The sequence below is a fragment of the Trichechus manatus genome, unplaced genomic scaffold, assembly GCF_000243295.1.
Source record: "Trichechus manatus latirostris isolate Lorelei unplaced genomic scaffold, TriManLat1.0 scaffold00096, whole genome shotgun sequence".
NCBI classification, from domain to species: Eukaryota; Metazoa; Chordata; class Mammalia; order Sirenia; family Trichechidae; genus Trichechus; species Trichechus manatus.
Window position 1 is genome coordinate 3,631,396 of NW_004444032.1, and position 14,822 is coordinate 3,646,217.

Consider the following 14,822-nt stretch of genomic DNA (forward strand, 5'->3'; position numbering starts at 1 on the left):
ATCTCTATGCTGATGACTGCCAGATAGGTATTTCTAGTCCAAAACTCTTACCTGCCTACTGAACATCTTCATTTGGCTTTTCCATAGGCACCTCAAACTCAGGGTGTCCAAAATTGAGCTTTGTATGCAATCCACCGCTGCCATAAACATAAACCTGGACGTTTCCCTAGTCTTCTCACACTCGCCTAATCATATCTAACCAGCTGCATGCATGACTAGTCGGTTCCACCTCCTTTCTAGTACATTAATCCAGGAAATTTAAACCAGAGATGAGTATTAGAATCATCTGGTTTTTCTTTATTTAAGAGGTCTGGGGTAGTCCCAGGGCTTTTTTGTATTGAAAACTCCCGTGCACCAGCCGTACTAAACTACATATAGTTGTCTGAATACACATACACTTTTTTAAACAGTCACTTTTTAAGATAATTTTAGACTTACAGATGAATTGCAAAAATAGTACAGAAAATTCTCATATACCCTTCACCCAGCTTCTCCTTATGTTAACGTCTTACATAATCATAACATATTTATGCAAACTAAGAAATTAACCCTGCTACAATACTATTAACACAGAACTTACTTGGACTTCACAGGTTTTTCTACTAATATCCTTTTTCTGTCCCAGGATCCAGTCCAGGACCCCACATTGCATTTCTTTGTCATGTCTCCAGAGTCTCACACCTATACTTTATTTCCCCAGTACCTTTGCATATGTTGTTCCTTCCACCTAGTATGCCTTTCCCTCCCTTGCCTGCTGAACGACCTACTTATTCCCGAAGACAGAGCTCAGATAGCTCCTTTCCCAGGCCTTCCTTACCTTCCCTAGCAGAGCTGGTATCCAGTGGTCTTTATGACAGCTTTGTAATCAGTATTAGCAGATGAGGGCAGAGGTCGGACACATAACTCTTTCAAGGACAGGGACTGTGTTCATTTTCTTTTTACGTTCTTAATAATTCAAGCACTGGCAAGTAGTAGGAACTTAATAAATGTTTAATAATGACAGTAATGAGTTCTATGACACATATGACTAGTCATATTTAAAAGGTCCCTAAAAGAAGATATTTTGCCACCACAGCTATTTAAACCTGGTTTTGGTTAACTGATAATATAGAGCTTCCACTGGATTGTCTGACTTACTGTGTTATGTTTAGTTTCCTTCTCTACTGCCTGAAAATTAGACTTCTTAATTTTTGAATATGCCATGAATGTGTATGCCAGATTATTTTCTTAATTAAATTGTAGGTGTGAATCTCTCAATCTAGTATTTTGCATTATTGCAAGGATCACGTGTTTTTGGAAAATGTTCATGGTTGACCACTGCAGTTAGCTCTCTTCCTCATATCTAAGACAGTGGCAAAGCAGCAGCTTGGGCATAATGCACCAACCATTACTGTACCAACTGATTTTAATTCTGGGGAAAAAAACAGACTGTGAGCCAAGCTATATGAGCTCAGAGAAGCTCGAGACACTGCCACTACTTCAAAGCCTGGATTTCACTTCTTCTCTAAGAGTCCGAGGGAACGTATCCCTCCTGACAGATTCAATTTCAATCTCAAGTTTAGTAAAGCAGAGAGGTGGTTCTCATATCCTTTGTCTCTGATTTGTAATAAACTAACTTCAAGCCATTTTAAGACAACTTACACAGATTCCAGCCTATCAAATCAAACACAGAGAATTATCCTTCACTTTAGCAATGACAGGGCCGTGGTGGCACAGTGGTTAAGTGCTTGGCTGCTAACTGAAAGGTCGGCAGTTCGAACCCACCAGCCACTGTGCAGGAGAAAGATGTGGCAGTCTACTTCCATAAAGATTTTAGCCTTGGAAACCCTATGAGACAGTTCTACTCTGTCCTATATGGCCTCTATGAGTCGGAATTGACTCCATGGCAATGAGTTTGTTTTGGTATTTTGTTTAGGGTAATGACCCACCACCCATCTGTCACTTTGTTGTACTGTGGTGGCTTGCATGTTGCAATGATGCTGAAGCTATACCACTAGTATTTCAAATACCAGCAGTGTCACCCAAGGTGGATAGGTTTTATTGGAGCTTCCAGACTAAGAGACTAGGAAAAAAGGTCTAAAAATCTACTTCCAAAAATTAGCCAATGAAAGCACTATGGATCTGTCTTAGGCTGGGTTCTCCAGAGAATCAAAACCAGTAAAGCATATAAATATCGATACAGAAAGATTTATATCAAGGAAATGGCTCATGCGGTTGTAGAGGCTAGAATGTGCCAAGTACATGGGTCAGGCTGGAGGCTTCTCCTGATTCACGTAGCCATAGGGGCCGGCGAACCCAAGATCGGCAGGTCAGACCGCAGAGCTCTTGCTCACAGGCTGCGAAGACCAACAAATCCCAAGATCAGCAGGCAAGTGGCAGGTAAGCTGCTAGCTCAAGTCCCATGAACCGGAGGTCAGACGAACAGGAGCCAGCTGCAGGATCCAGAGTGAGCAGAAGCCCTCGAGTCTTCCCAGAGAGTCCACTTGTATTTGATGCAGGCCACATCCCCAAGGAAACTCCCTTTGAGCTGATTGGCTACTCATAGCAGACCCCATCATGAAGGTGATCACATCATAGCAGATCTCATCATGGAAGTGTTCATATCATCATATGACTGCCAAAGTACATCATAACTGCCACTGAGAATCATGGCCCAGCCAAGTTGACACACAACATAACAATCACAGGATCAAACAGAATATTGTTCAATGCAGTGATGGATGATGAGGTCTCCAGGTTGCAAGGCATTCAAAATACACAATGGCCGTAACAATGGACTCAAGCATACCAACAGTTGTGAAGATGGACCAGGCAACTTTTCGTTCTGCTGTACATGGGTTCGCCATGAGTCAGAGCCAATCGTTGGCAACCAACAACAACAACAACATGGAAATGACATGGTTTGGTTTGGTTCCCATAATCCAGTAATAGCTAAGAAAACTGTGGTCACATTTCCTTGTTTATCCTAGAAAGAATGGCTCAATTAATTGTTCCCTCATTTGTGTCCTCAGAGCGTTTTTTTACATACCATATTTCTATGCAAATAAGGCACACCTTCTGCGTTTGTTTGCCGGCTGCTCTCTCCCCTGAAAGGTATTTTCTTTATGTCAACATGTGGAATCAGATTGGCATGGCAGTGTTTGTGAGGCTCCCTTTGCAGGGGGCGGGGGAGGGTGGTGTGGCCGGCAAACAAACGCAGAAGGTGCGCGTTATTTGTGTAAAAATACAGTACATCTACCATTTAACACCAGTAACACATCACCTGTGTCTGTGTCTCCCGCAAGAGAATGAGTTCTCTAATGGGGAGGACAGTATCTTCTTACCCTCATATCCATATTGCCTTTATCCATGCCTGCCCTAGGTATGATGAAAGAAAAAAAAGCTTTGTTATGCCAAAATCAGATCATTGTTTTCAGATGTTCTCCAGAGTGCAAGTGATCCATATTTACCCAACCTATCAAGTCAATTTAGGGGTGTAACTAGATTTTACTATGGTGACAAAAGCATGTATCAAGTGCATGCAAAGGAAGAGTGTCATAGCCACAGTTTCGTGCTGTTCAGCATGTGTAGCTCAGATTCACAGGCACTCAAACACCCAGCCAAACTCTGTTGTACTTGATATTTCCAATTAAAGCACAGGCAGTGCTGAACCACGTTTCCAGCCTCATTTCTGCAGCTTCTTAGACTCTTAGCTCTTCACCTGGTATCAGGGTGTCATGGATTGAATTATGTCCCCCCAAAAATGTGTGTATCAATTTGGCTGGGCCATTCCTGGTATTGTGTGACTTTCCTATATGTTGTAAATCCTGCCTCTATGATGTTAATGAAGGAGGATGGGTGGCAGTTGTGTTAGTAAGGCAGGACTCAAAATCTACAAGATTGGATTGTGTCCTGAGGCAGTCTCTTGAGATATAAAAGAGAGAAGTGAGCGGAGAGACAGGGGGACCTCATACCACCAAGAAAGCAGTGCCAGGAGCAGAGTGTGTCCTTTGGACCCGGGGTCCCTGTGCGGAGAAGCTTCTAGTCTGGGGGAACATTGATGAGGAGGCCGACAGAGAGAGAAAGCCTTCCCCTGGAGCTGATGCCTTGAATTTGGACTTTTAGCCTACTTTACTGTGAAGAAATAAACTTCTCTTTGTTGAAGCCATCCACTTGTGGTATTTCTGTTGTAGCAGCACTAGATGACTAAGACAGAGGGAGATTGTTCATTCTCATTTGTTTTCCTCAGCCCATTTTCTGGTTGAGAGTCACCCTAACAGTACAGCCCTTTCTCCCCTCTGCCTGAAGAATGCCTGGGGGTTTGCTGCTGACTCTTCCCCACCCCTGGCTTCTGCTAGCGAACTGTGCGTTTCCTGTTAAGAGGCTGGTTAATCTTTTTAGCTTAAACTCTTGCTGACACCTGCCCTGGAACCCCGTTTCTATTCTTCACTGCTCTTGAACCCCATTCCTCTTCTACAGATCGGTCTCATCAAATGAATGAATGGATGATCTCTGGCTCCTTTGTTGTGCTCCCAAGGCCCTGGGGCAAGCTCCATCTGCTTCTACCTGCCCATCCTCCCCACCAGGTCACTTGATCCCTTTCACTACCTGTGTGGTTTCAGAACATAGACTAGCCATTCCATTGTAAGACTCATAGGCGCATCACATTTGAAATTATTTTAGCTCCGTAGTCTACTCTAAGCCCTCTCCCGGTAGTATCTACAATAAATATAATTGCCTTTTTTTTTTTTTTGAAAAGTGAAGTTTTCTTGGTCTTTCTCAGCCAAAACCATCATTCAGTTTCATTTATTAACCAATAAATTTTATCTTTATTATATCAAAACTTAAAGCTTGGTTAAAACAACATTCGAAAGAAGCAATGTTCCATAGCAGTTGTGAACACAGGCTTTGGTTCAAATTCTGGCTCTAACACTTACTAACATTGTGGCATTGGACAGATGACACCAACTCTCCAGGTCACAATATCCTGCCTAGTAGAGTTGCTTTGAAGATAGGAAAATATATGTAAAGTGCTTAGCGGTGCCTGACATATAGTATAAGCAGTAGTTGCTTGGATTAGTTTAAAAACCTCCAGTATTTGTATGATGTGTTAAGGATGCTTGCTAAAAACCTCAAAGAACAATTGAAGATATGCTCTGAGAGTTTCTGTGCAATTTCTTGAGGCCACTTAAATTCTTCAGGAGATGTAACCTCCAAATGCTAATCCCATACCTAGTGTATCTTCTTTGACTCCTACTGGACAAAAATAACTTTTGAGCCCCTGTAATTATGTCAAAGAGTTTATAGAGACTAAAGGGTGATTACATGCATTACTTTACTAAATTGATGGAGAGAATTCATTAATTCTCATTCTCTATCTCTTTCTCTCATACACACACACACACCAGTGTCTTAGGAAAGGTCTTGAACTAACTTTTGTGTTCAGGGCGGTGTTTATATTAATTATTGCATTATGTACTTAAATGAAGTAAATAAAGTTTAACTGTAAGAAGCTATCAAGGTCTCATGCCTCAGAAAGACTCAGATGCTGAGGCCTTGGCTGCCCAGGTTGGGGGAGAATTGAAGGGAACTAGGGTTGGTGGAACTAATTTGGCCTCACTGAGTAGCCTAGCAGAAGGCAGCCAAGTGTTCTATTCACAGTGCCTTCTAAAGACCTAACACAACCATCATGCCTTCAATCATGGAAGTGGTCAGTCCCATGACAACCAGTTGAGCTAGATGACCACATCAAGCAGAAATTCCCAGAGGCTGCCAGGAGTGCTCAAGAGCCAGGCAATTTGTTGGGAGCCAGGGAGACTAAGAGATGTATCTATAGGGGCAGAATTTCTATAAACAGATGGATCACATCAGAACAGGTTCCAGCTCCTGGGGAGGAGGCCTGGAAATAGCCAGACAATGTGTCCGGGATGAGTTTGGCATGAGACTCTAGTTACAATGGAAATTTGGGGTTGGGTATACAGAGACTGCACTAGGGATGGGGAATAAGAGCATGCACTTAACCCTATAGATCAGATCCAGGAATGGAGTAGGGTGAATTTGGGGTACTTAGATCCACACTATAACTTGCTATGTCCTAGGCCTTGATAGCAGGAACAAGGCTGGATGGGGAGAGGGGGGGAGCAGCAGTCCAGAATTTCAGAATATTATTTTACCTAAACATCTTTTCTGAAGAAAGCATTTGAAGGGTTTACTTTGTAATTATTTTTTAAACCATGTATGTGTGTTTTATTCACTTGCTGTCTATGTGAAATATCACACAGTAATAAAAGAAAGCATTTGGAGTTGTAACATTAGAAGAGAATTATAGTCTGTTTATTGTGTTTATGTTGGTACTCCTCTTACTGGGCAGGTGTCCTGGTGAGAACATCTTGTAATATTCTAATTCCAACTCTAAACTTGTTAAAGCAATCTTTATTAAAGATTTATTATTAAAATTTTAAAAAAATCTTTTGTAAATCACACAAAATAGAATACCAAAGGAATTCTGTGTTTAAACTCGTACCTGTTCCTGGGATAATAGCCTTGAAAATATTTGACTAATTTAAAGGAACAACTTTCATATGAGATTTACACTTTATACTAAAAATAATCTCAGCTATACCAGTTCTATATCTGTAATAATATTTTTGAAAATATGTAGTATAATATAAAAATATATAATACTCTTTCAAAATATATAATATAAAAAGTAAAAATAGAAAGAAATTAAAAACCATTACAAAAGCAGTATACAGAGAAACCAAAAAGAAAAACACATGATATTAATTGTCAATTCCTTAGTGTATGTCCTTCCAGGTATTTTTCTATATGGATTTTTTTTTATCCGAATGATATTGTATAGTATATATTGATTTTTAATCTACTTTTTTTCAGTTAATGAATCTTTTCAATCAGTACATTTTTATCTCATTTGAAACTTAGTCTATATACAAATTTCTCAAAATATTCTTTTCAGCAGATTCAGCTAAACCAACATCCAATCCAGGGATATATGTTGTATCTGGCTGTCTATCTCTTAAGTGTTGTTTAAAACAATCTCATTTTTTACAACACTGACTTGAAGAGACGAGGCCAGGCATCTTGCAAAATGTCTCTGGATTTGTGTGGTTGCTTCCCTATAGAGTTATTTAGCATGTTGCTGTATCCGTTGTATTTCCTACAAAATGGGAGTTGAATCTGTAGGTACGATAGATTCAAGTTCAGTGCATTATAGATGATGGTATTTTTCCTTGCCTTGTCCTGCATTAACATAATGACAGCGTGATCCCTCTATGTGCAGTTATGTTTGTCCTCCTGCCACTACGAAGTAATCTGTGTGTTACTATTGCTACTTTGGCATCCTATAAATGTCCAATTCCTCATCAACAATTCTCATGATGGTTTTAGCACTAAGTGACAATTCTTGACTGTAGAAATAATTATATTTGGGGTATGAAACTGCATGTTCTAAACCTGTAATTGCTTTTGTTAGCTGGAATACATCTGTGAAAAAGAGATTTCCTCATATACTCAGACTATTCGATTACTCTGAGATATAGTTTCCTTTCAGCTGCCAGTTTTCAAAATAAGGAACTGTTTAATAGCTGCCTCAGATGGGATGCTGGAAGAAATTAAGCATTTTTTTTTTTTTAATGTTATGGTCACTGCAAATAGAATTTCTTGAGCATTTCCAGTGTATCAGCCACTGTGTTAAGGGCTTTATGTCATCTATTTCTTATTACATACAAAGAAATTTTAGAGATGAGAAATGCAAACTGCAAGTGGTTAAACAAACCTGATATAGTCACTCATATGGAAGGTGGCAGAGCTGGGGTTCAAACCCAAATTGGTCTGATTCCAAAATCCATGCTTAATTCCTTTTACACATTTTTTTTTTTTCATTTTACTTAAAAACCAAATTTTATTTGTAATGCTGTTTGGAATGTTTCCCAGTTCATAAACACTAGAAATGGAAATAATGCTTAATAATTCTTATGAAGTCTCTTCCCCCTCCCTTTGTTTTTTGATATTTTTAACAGTGTGAAGAAAACACAAACCTTCAAGATACTACCCGCTACCTCAAACTTCCGTTTTCGAAGGGCATTCTCCTTGGGAATAATAATCAAGCCACCAAGGCCACAAAGGAGTCTTTTTGGATAACATCTTTTCTGTGTTCCACAAAACTCACGCAAAATGGTAATGTATAACACCATTTTATTTGAAAACCTTTGTACTCTAAGTACACATGTGGATCTTGGTAGGCATATTCGCTAAACACCAAAATTATATTTAAGGACTTCCCACTAGGAGAATTATTGATTTTTCTGTTTGTAATTTCCAGTAGAATAGGAATAATTGTGACCCAGTGATCTGTTGAATGCATGTAACTTAAGAAGGACTTCAACATTAGCCAGTATAGAAACCAAGGACACAGCTCTTCAGATAAACTATCAACACCCAGCTGTTTAAAAAGCAAAAAAAGACAAAGAATACCACGACCTCAGTGTCTTGTTGTATAGCTCCATAAACAGTGCTAATTGCAGGCTTTAGAATGAAGACTGTTGTTTTGTTTAATTAGATGGATATTGCTTTTCTGTTCTAGCATTACTTTTTATGTCAGTGATTGTTTAGCAAGTTATGATTAATAGAGCAAGCTCTTCTCCTTGCCAATTGTTAGGAAAACATTGTCTGTAATGAAGGAAGTAAATTACATGTTTTTGAGTTCTTCATGGTTGCCATATAAGGCTTCTGACTAGCACCCTGGATGCCATATGAATAAGTCAGATTCATTATATTGGGGAGAATCACTTCGTAGTAAGGTGGTATGTCTCATAAAATGCCCCTGTGCCTAAACATTGTAAATGTTCTTAGTTCTTCCTGAGGTGGCCTAGAGCAACATTTGTAGTGCTTCTTCTCTTAGAACATGGTGCCAGAGAAGAACCGAAACATGTATCATAATGTTGACCACTTTTAAAATACCTCTCAATTTCAGTGTGCAATGCTGCAGTATTTACATAAGAGTTTGAAAAAGTTATTCTTTCATATTTTTATTAGTTTTTATAGTTCCTCTTTCAAAAGTACTTTTGGAGAAATATTTTTAAAAACTAACTGCATAATTTATTTTTAGTGAATTTGATTGAAAGTAGCTATTACCAAGTTAACGAGATTTACCAAGTTAACGAGTTTATCAGTAATCAGTCATTAATGATGTTACTTAAATAAAATGTCCATTTACATCACTGTGAATGATTATAAAGCATTCACCAAACTTTAGGTGTTTTATATGGGGCCAGTCTACCCCTCGTGAGGGTTATGAAATGAATAAAGTCAACCTTCTATTGACTCCTTTAGCATAGAATTCTTATTCATCCCATGCTGATTAGTTGTAGACCTGTTACAGATTTGGCATTTAACTACATGCTTCTAGTAGACTATTCGCAGGTTGTATGAATTTCTTGGAGTCCCTGGGGGGTGCAGATGGTTAATCTGCTCAGCTGCTAACCAAAAGATCAATAGTTAAAGTCTGCTACCCAGAGGCACCTTGGAAGAAAGGCCTGGTGATATACAACCGAAAAATCTTCCATTGAAAACTCTGGAGCACAGTTCTACTTTGACACACTGGGGTCGCCATGAGTCAGAATCAGAACAATAGCAACTGATTTTTATTAGTTTCCTGTTGTCTCTTTGAGGTTGTATTACTTTCCTATTCTGCTAATTGCCACAAATTTAGTGGCTTTAAAACAACACAGTTTTATTCACTTACAGTTCAGAAGTCTGACAAGGGCCTTACTGAGCTAAAATCAAGGTATTGGCAGGGCTACATTCCTTCAAAAGGCTCCAGGGAAGAATCTGTCTCCTTTCCTTTTCCACCTTCTAGAGACCTCCTGCATTCCTGGGCTCATGGTCTCTTTTCTCCATCCTCAAAGCCAGCAACATAGCATCTTCAAATCTCTCTGACTCTGACTCTCTTCCATCTTTTAAGGACCTTTGTGATTAATTGGGTCCACCTGAATAATCTAGGCTAATCTCCCTATCTTAAAATCCTTAATTTAATCATATATGTAAAATCCCTTTTTGCTTTAAGGTAACGTGTTCACACCCTCCAGGGATTAGGATGTAGACATCTTTGGGGAGTCATTATTCTACCTAGCACACAGATAAAACAGTAGATTCTCTGGCATCACAAATTTTGGCCCTTTATCCTGAAGTTCTAGTTTTAGGATGTATGATATTAAATAGAATTATTAACACAGAACAGAGTGAACCACATCCTGATAATTAGAAGTTGCTACTTTGTAAAAACAACATTTTCAGGTAAGTATAGGTAATTAAAGTATTCATAAAATCATATTAAGCACCTCACTGTGGAAGGTGGGATCGGAATTTAGTGCAGTGCCTAGCTCATTTTCAGAGACTGAGAAGTGCTAAATTATCATTTTGATTTTATTAACCTTGTCAATGTACGACAGCTCAGAATGAGCCAGGAAATGAATAGCGTGTTTCAGGAGATGGGAAGGGAGAAGGAAGTTAGTTCATCTTTCTGAAATTCACATGCCAGGCACACATCTCTGTGTCGAAGTAATCCGGTTCCAAATTGGAATTAAATTCTGTATATTCATTTTACTTTACTTGGAAAATATACAAATCCCATTTCCATTATAATTGGGCATTTAGCAGATGATGTGATCTCTAGGAACAGTTTCCTAGAGCAGAGTTGCATTTCAGGATCCCCACAGTGTGTCTGCACACTCTCTCTCTTACCCAGTGTGGTTCATGGATGCTGTTGCAAGGCCAGAATATTCTGCTGGGCATCTGTTATTCCCCGGGCAGGCAGAGCCTTTAAGCTTCTTGAAAATAGAGATCATATCATCCACCTATTTTATATCTCACGGTAAGTTAGGCACATATGTAGACAATAAATGCTTAGGTCCCCAGATAATGCAGACTGTTTGCACTCGACTAGTTACCTAAAGGTTTGTGGGTCAAACCTACCCAGCAGCACTACGGAAGAAAGGCCTGGCGATCTGCTTCCATAAAGATTACATCCAAGAAAACCCCGTGGAGCTCAGTTCTGCTCTGTAACACAGAGTTTTCATGAGTCAGAATGAACTCTACAGCAACTGGTTTGTTTGGTTTAATAGATGCTTGTTGAATGAAATGTATCAAATTCATATTTTCAGTCGTGGGTCACAGCTTCTAATCTGCAGCTAACATATATTCAAATGGCGAAAACAGAGATCTAGGAGATGGCGGTTGTGACTTAACTCTGAGTACTTTGCATACATCATCTACTATGTCCAGAAGGACATACTGCTGTACTCTCCCATTTGCTCCACTTTGGGGAGTCTGCTTCTTGCAGCAAAGATGAACAGCCCCATCCTGATCTAATTGTGTGGACCACTGTAATCTGTTTTCCAGTTACAGGCTAGTTAAGGACATAGACAGATTAACAACTGTGATAGTGAGAGAAGTGCTGCTGTGTGTGGGAGTGTGTATATTGTTGTTGTGTGCCATCAAGTTGATTCTGACACACAGCAGCCCCATGTAACAGAATAGAACTGCCTCGCAGGGTTTTCTTGGCTGCAATCTTTATGGAAGCAGATCTCCAGGTCTTTCTTCCATGGAGCTACTAGGGGGATTCTAACTGCCAACTTTTCAGCTAGCAGCAAGTGCTTAACTGTTGAGTCACCAGGGATTGTAAATTCAGTCTAAGGATTCCAGGAAAGGCTTCCTGGAGGTGCAACAGCTAACCTGAGAACTGAAGGATGAGTAACCAAAACCAGTTGCCATCAAGTCAGTTTCAACTCATGTATGTCAGAATAGAGCTGTGCTCCAACTGTGCTCATGACAGTCCTATTCCTGGTTCCCCCTGCTGCTCTGGATGCTGCTTGTGGCCAGCAGAGCCACCTCCTTCCTCCCCCTACTCCCCACCCCTCACATGGAGCAGTGCCCTGACTACCCCTTCAGCTGCTCGCTGTAAAGAGAAGGAAAGAGCAAGGAGAAGGAGTGAGCACTGGCGTGGAGGCGGAGTGAATGGCAAGGAAAATGCATTGAGGAATTACACAGAAGATGCCAGGGAAGGGAGGCGACCTGAGGCTCATCTCAAGAAGTAGAAGTAGGTGGGAGGGAGGAAGCAAACAGATCTGGAGAATAAGAAAGTTCCGCCTCTGCCTCTGCGGGTCTCTCTCTTGGAAATAGCTACTGTTCTAAATACAACCAATCATTTTAAAGAAGGGTTTCGATCAAATCCCCAGGATGTCTGAGTTAGATATGAATATTAAACATTTTTTTCTGGTTTTTTTTTTTTTTTTTTTTTTTTGGTTTGTTATGAAAACCTCACAAATCTCTTTTTTGGCTTTTAAAAAATTTCCTTCATTTTTAAAATTCTGAATCACCGTCCTCCTCCCCTTATCCTTGTTTGTTGGGGATAACCATGCCTACTTAGTACTAAATCGTTTATGATTAAGTCCTCTGTGATGTTTTTCTCTTGACTCTGGCTGTGGTGGAGGTTGCTTCTTTTTCCTCTTGAGATTCTTAGGCCTTTTCTTGTTTCTACTCACTACATGATATTTTCTTTTTCTTCATAACTACTGACTTCCATGATTTCTTTTCTCCCCCACACCCTCCCCTCATTGATCTTTCTGTCTCTCAGCAAGCCCCGTTTGGGTTTCTCCTGAAACAAGTACTTTTAAGTGAATTTTTACTTTCCGTTGTGGACAGGCTCTCACGGTGTCTGTCTGGACCGCTCTGGTCACTCACCAAGCCCTGGGAAGACTAGCCCCTGTGTCTCCCCTGCCTTGTCAGCTCTTACAGCCTTCTGTGACTTCCAGCCACCACCAGCTCCCCTCTCACTTTGGAGATGAGTAAAGCATGGGCACCATTGTCAGGAGCCTTTCCAACTTCTTTCCAGGAAAGATGAGGGGAGAATGTATTCCCTCAGTAGATGAAGAGGTTCTCAGAGAGCCTTGAAGGGCTCAGGACCCACACATTGTCAGTTTAGGAAGGGGGAGGAAATTGGCGAGCTGGGCCCTGAGCTTGTCTAGAATCTGGGATGGAAGACAAGCCCGTGGAGTCCAGGAGCCGGCACTTTCAGGTCCGAGGACTTACTAGATGATTCTGGCAATTCACTGGACTTGTCATTGTGCAGGGACCTTCTACAGGGGTTCGGTCAGATGGTCAAGAAGACCTTCCTTAGCGGGTGAAATTAGTTGCTATGGTTACTGTATGCCGGAGGTACAAATATAATGAAGCAGCGTCCCAGCCTTCAAGAGAACCCCATTCTCCAGGGAGGAGGCAGAAAATTCTTCAACAAATATTTATCAGCTCCCTGCTATATGCCTGCTGTGTTTCTGGTGCTGGAGATATATCCTAGGGCCAAGTTCAACATGGTTACATGGTTTTTTTTTTCTACAGGCTAGTTGGGTACATAGACAGATAAACAACTCTGATAGTGAGATAAGTGTTACTGTGATGTGGGAGAGTATACTGTGGTTGTGTGCCATCGAGTTGATTCTGACACATAGCAACCCCATGTGACAGAGCAGAACTGCCCCACTGGGTTTTCATGGCTTCGATCTTTACGGAAGCAGATTGCCAGGTCTTTCTTCCGTGGAGCTGCTGGGTGGGTTCTAGCTGCCAGCCTTTCGGTTAGCAGCCAAGTGCTTAACTGTCACGCCACCAGGGACTATAAGTTCAGCCTAGGGATTCCAGGAAAGGCTTCCTGGAGGTGCAACAGCTAACCTGAGAACTGAAGGATGAGTAACCAAAAGCAGTTGCCATCAAGTCAGTTTCAACTCATGGTGACCCTGTGTGTGTCAGAACAGAACTGTACTCCATAAGATTTTCAATGGCTGATTTTTTAGAAGTAGATCATCAGGCCTTTCTTCCAAGGAGCCTCTGGGTGGACTCGTACCTCCAATCTTTTGATTAGTAGCTGAGCAGTTTAACAGCTTTACACCACCCAGGAACTCTAAGGATGGGTAGGAGTTAGTAAATCAAAAGCATAAAAAGGGAGGAAATAATTACAATACACTGTAATAAATGCCATCCTAGAGGGCTGTGCACATTCTGTAGGTTCCTACAGCTGGAGTGACAAGGAGGGGTGGGTGACAGGTTTGAGAATTCAACTTTTACTAGTAGAACACTTCATGCAAGGGACTGTTTTCTATTAAGGAAACTAATGTTCCTTTTCTATTTGGAAAGGTGATATGCTTGATCTTTTGAAATGGAGAACCCACCCGGACAAGATCACAGGCTGTCTCTCTAAATTAAAAGAAATTGATGGCTCAGAGATAGTAAAGGTATATGCTATTTCATTACTGCTCTCTTGGAAGTTCATAGAAGAAAGAGCTTTTGGAGGGGAAGGACAGATAATTTATTCATTTATTTCTTCTTTATTGTAACAGTTCCTACAAGATACACTGGATACCTTATTTGGAATTTTAGATGAAAATTCCCAAAAATATGGGTCTAAAGTGTTTGATTCTTTGGTGAGTTTAAATTTGCTTTAATGACATTTTAAACAATTTTGTCTCTTGATCATGACTTTCATAAGGATGTTTCAGAAATATGCACTTAATAGCATCACAGTTCATTTAAAAATAACAAAAAGAAAACCTTGATTTGCATCAGTTTTATAAAACTCAATTTTCTTTTTAGGTTCACATAATAAATTTGCTGCAGGATAGCAAATTTCATCATTTTAAACCTGTAATGGACACTTATATAGAGAGTCATTTTGCTGGGGCACTTGCATACAGGTAAGACCCTTTATCTTGTAATTGGTTTAGAAGCAGCTCCTTTTGAGCTTTTCTAAGCAGAACCGGTTATATAAGAAAGTTTTA

The 14,822-nt window shown here is 40.3% G+C and overlaps 1 protein-coding gene across 1 annotated transcript in view; it reads left to right on the top strand.

Annotated features, from left to right (window-relative positions):
• DOCK4 (dedicator of cytokinesis 4) overlaps positions 1-14,822 on the top strand; it is a 481,731-nt gene that overhangs the window by 334,577 nt on the left and 132,332 nt on the right. Inside the window, exons 17-20 of the mRNA XM_023737032.1 lie at positions 8,019-8,175; positions 14,182-14,279; positions 14,385-14,468; positions 14,638-14,738. Coding sequence (XP_023592800.1) covers positions 8,019-8,175; positions 14,182-14,279; positions 14,385-14,468; positions 14,638-14,738 — 440 coding nt within the window. The remainder of the gene's footprint in view (positions 1-8,018; positions 8,176-14,181; positions 14,280-14,384; positions 14,469-14,637; positions 14,739-14,822) is intronic.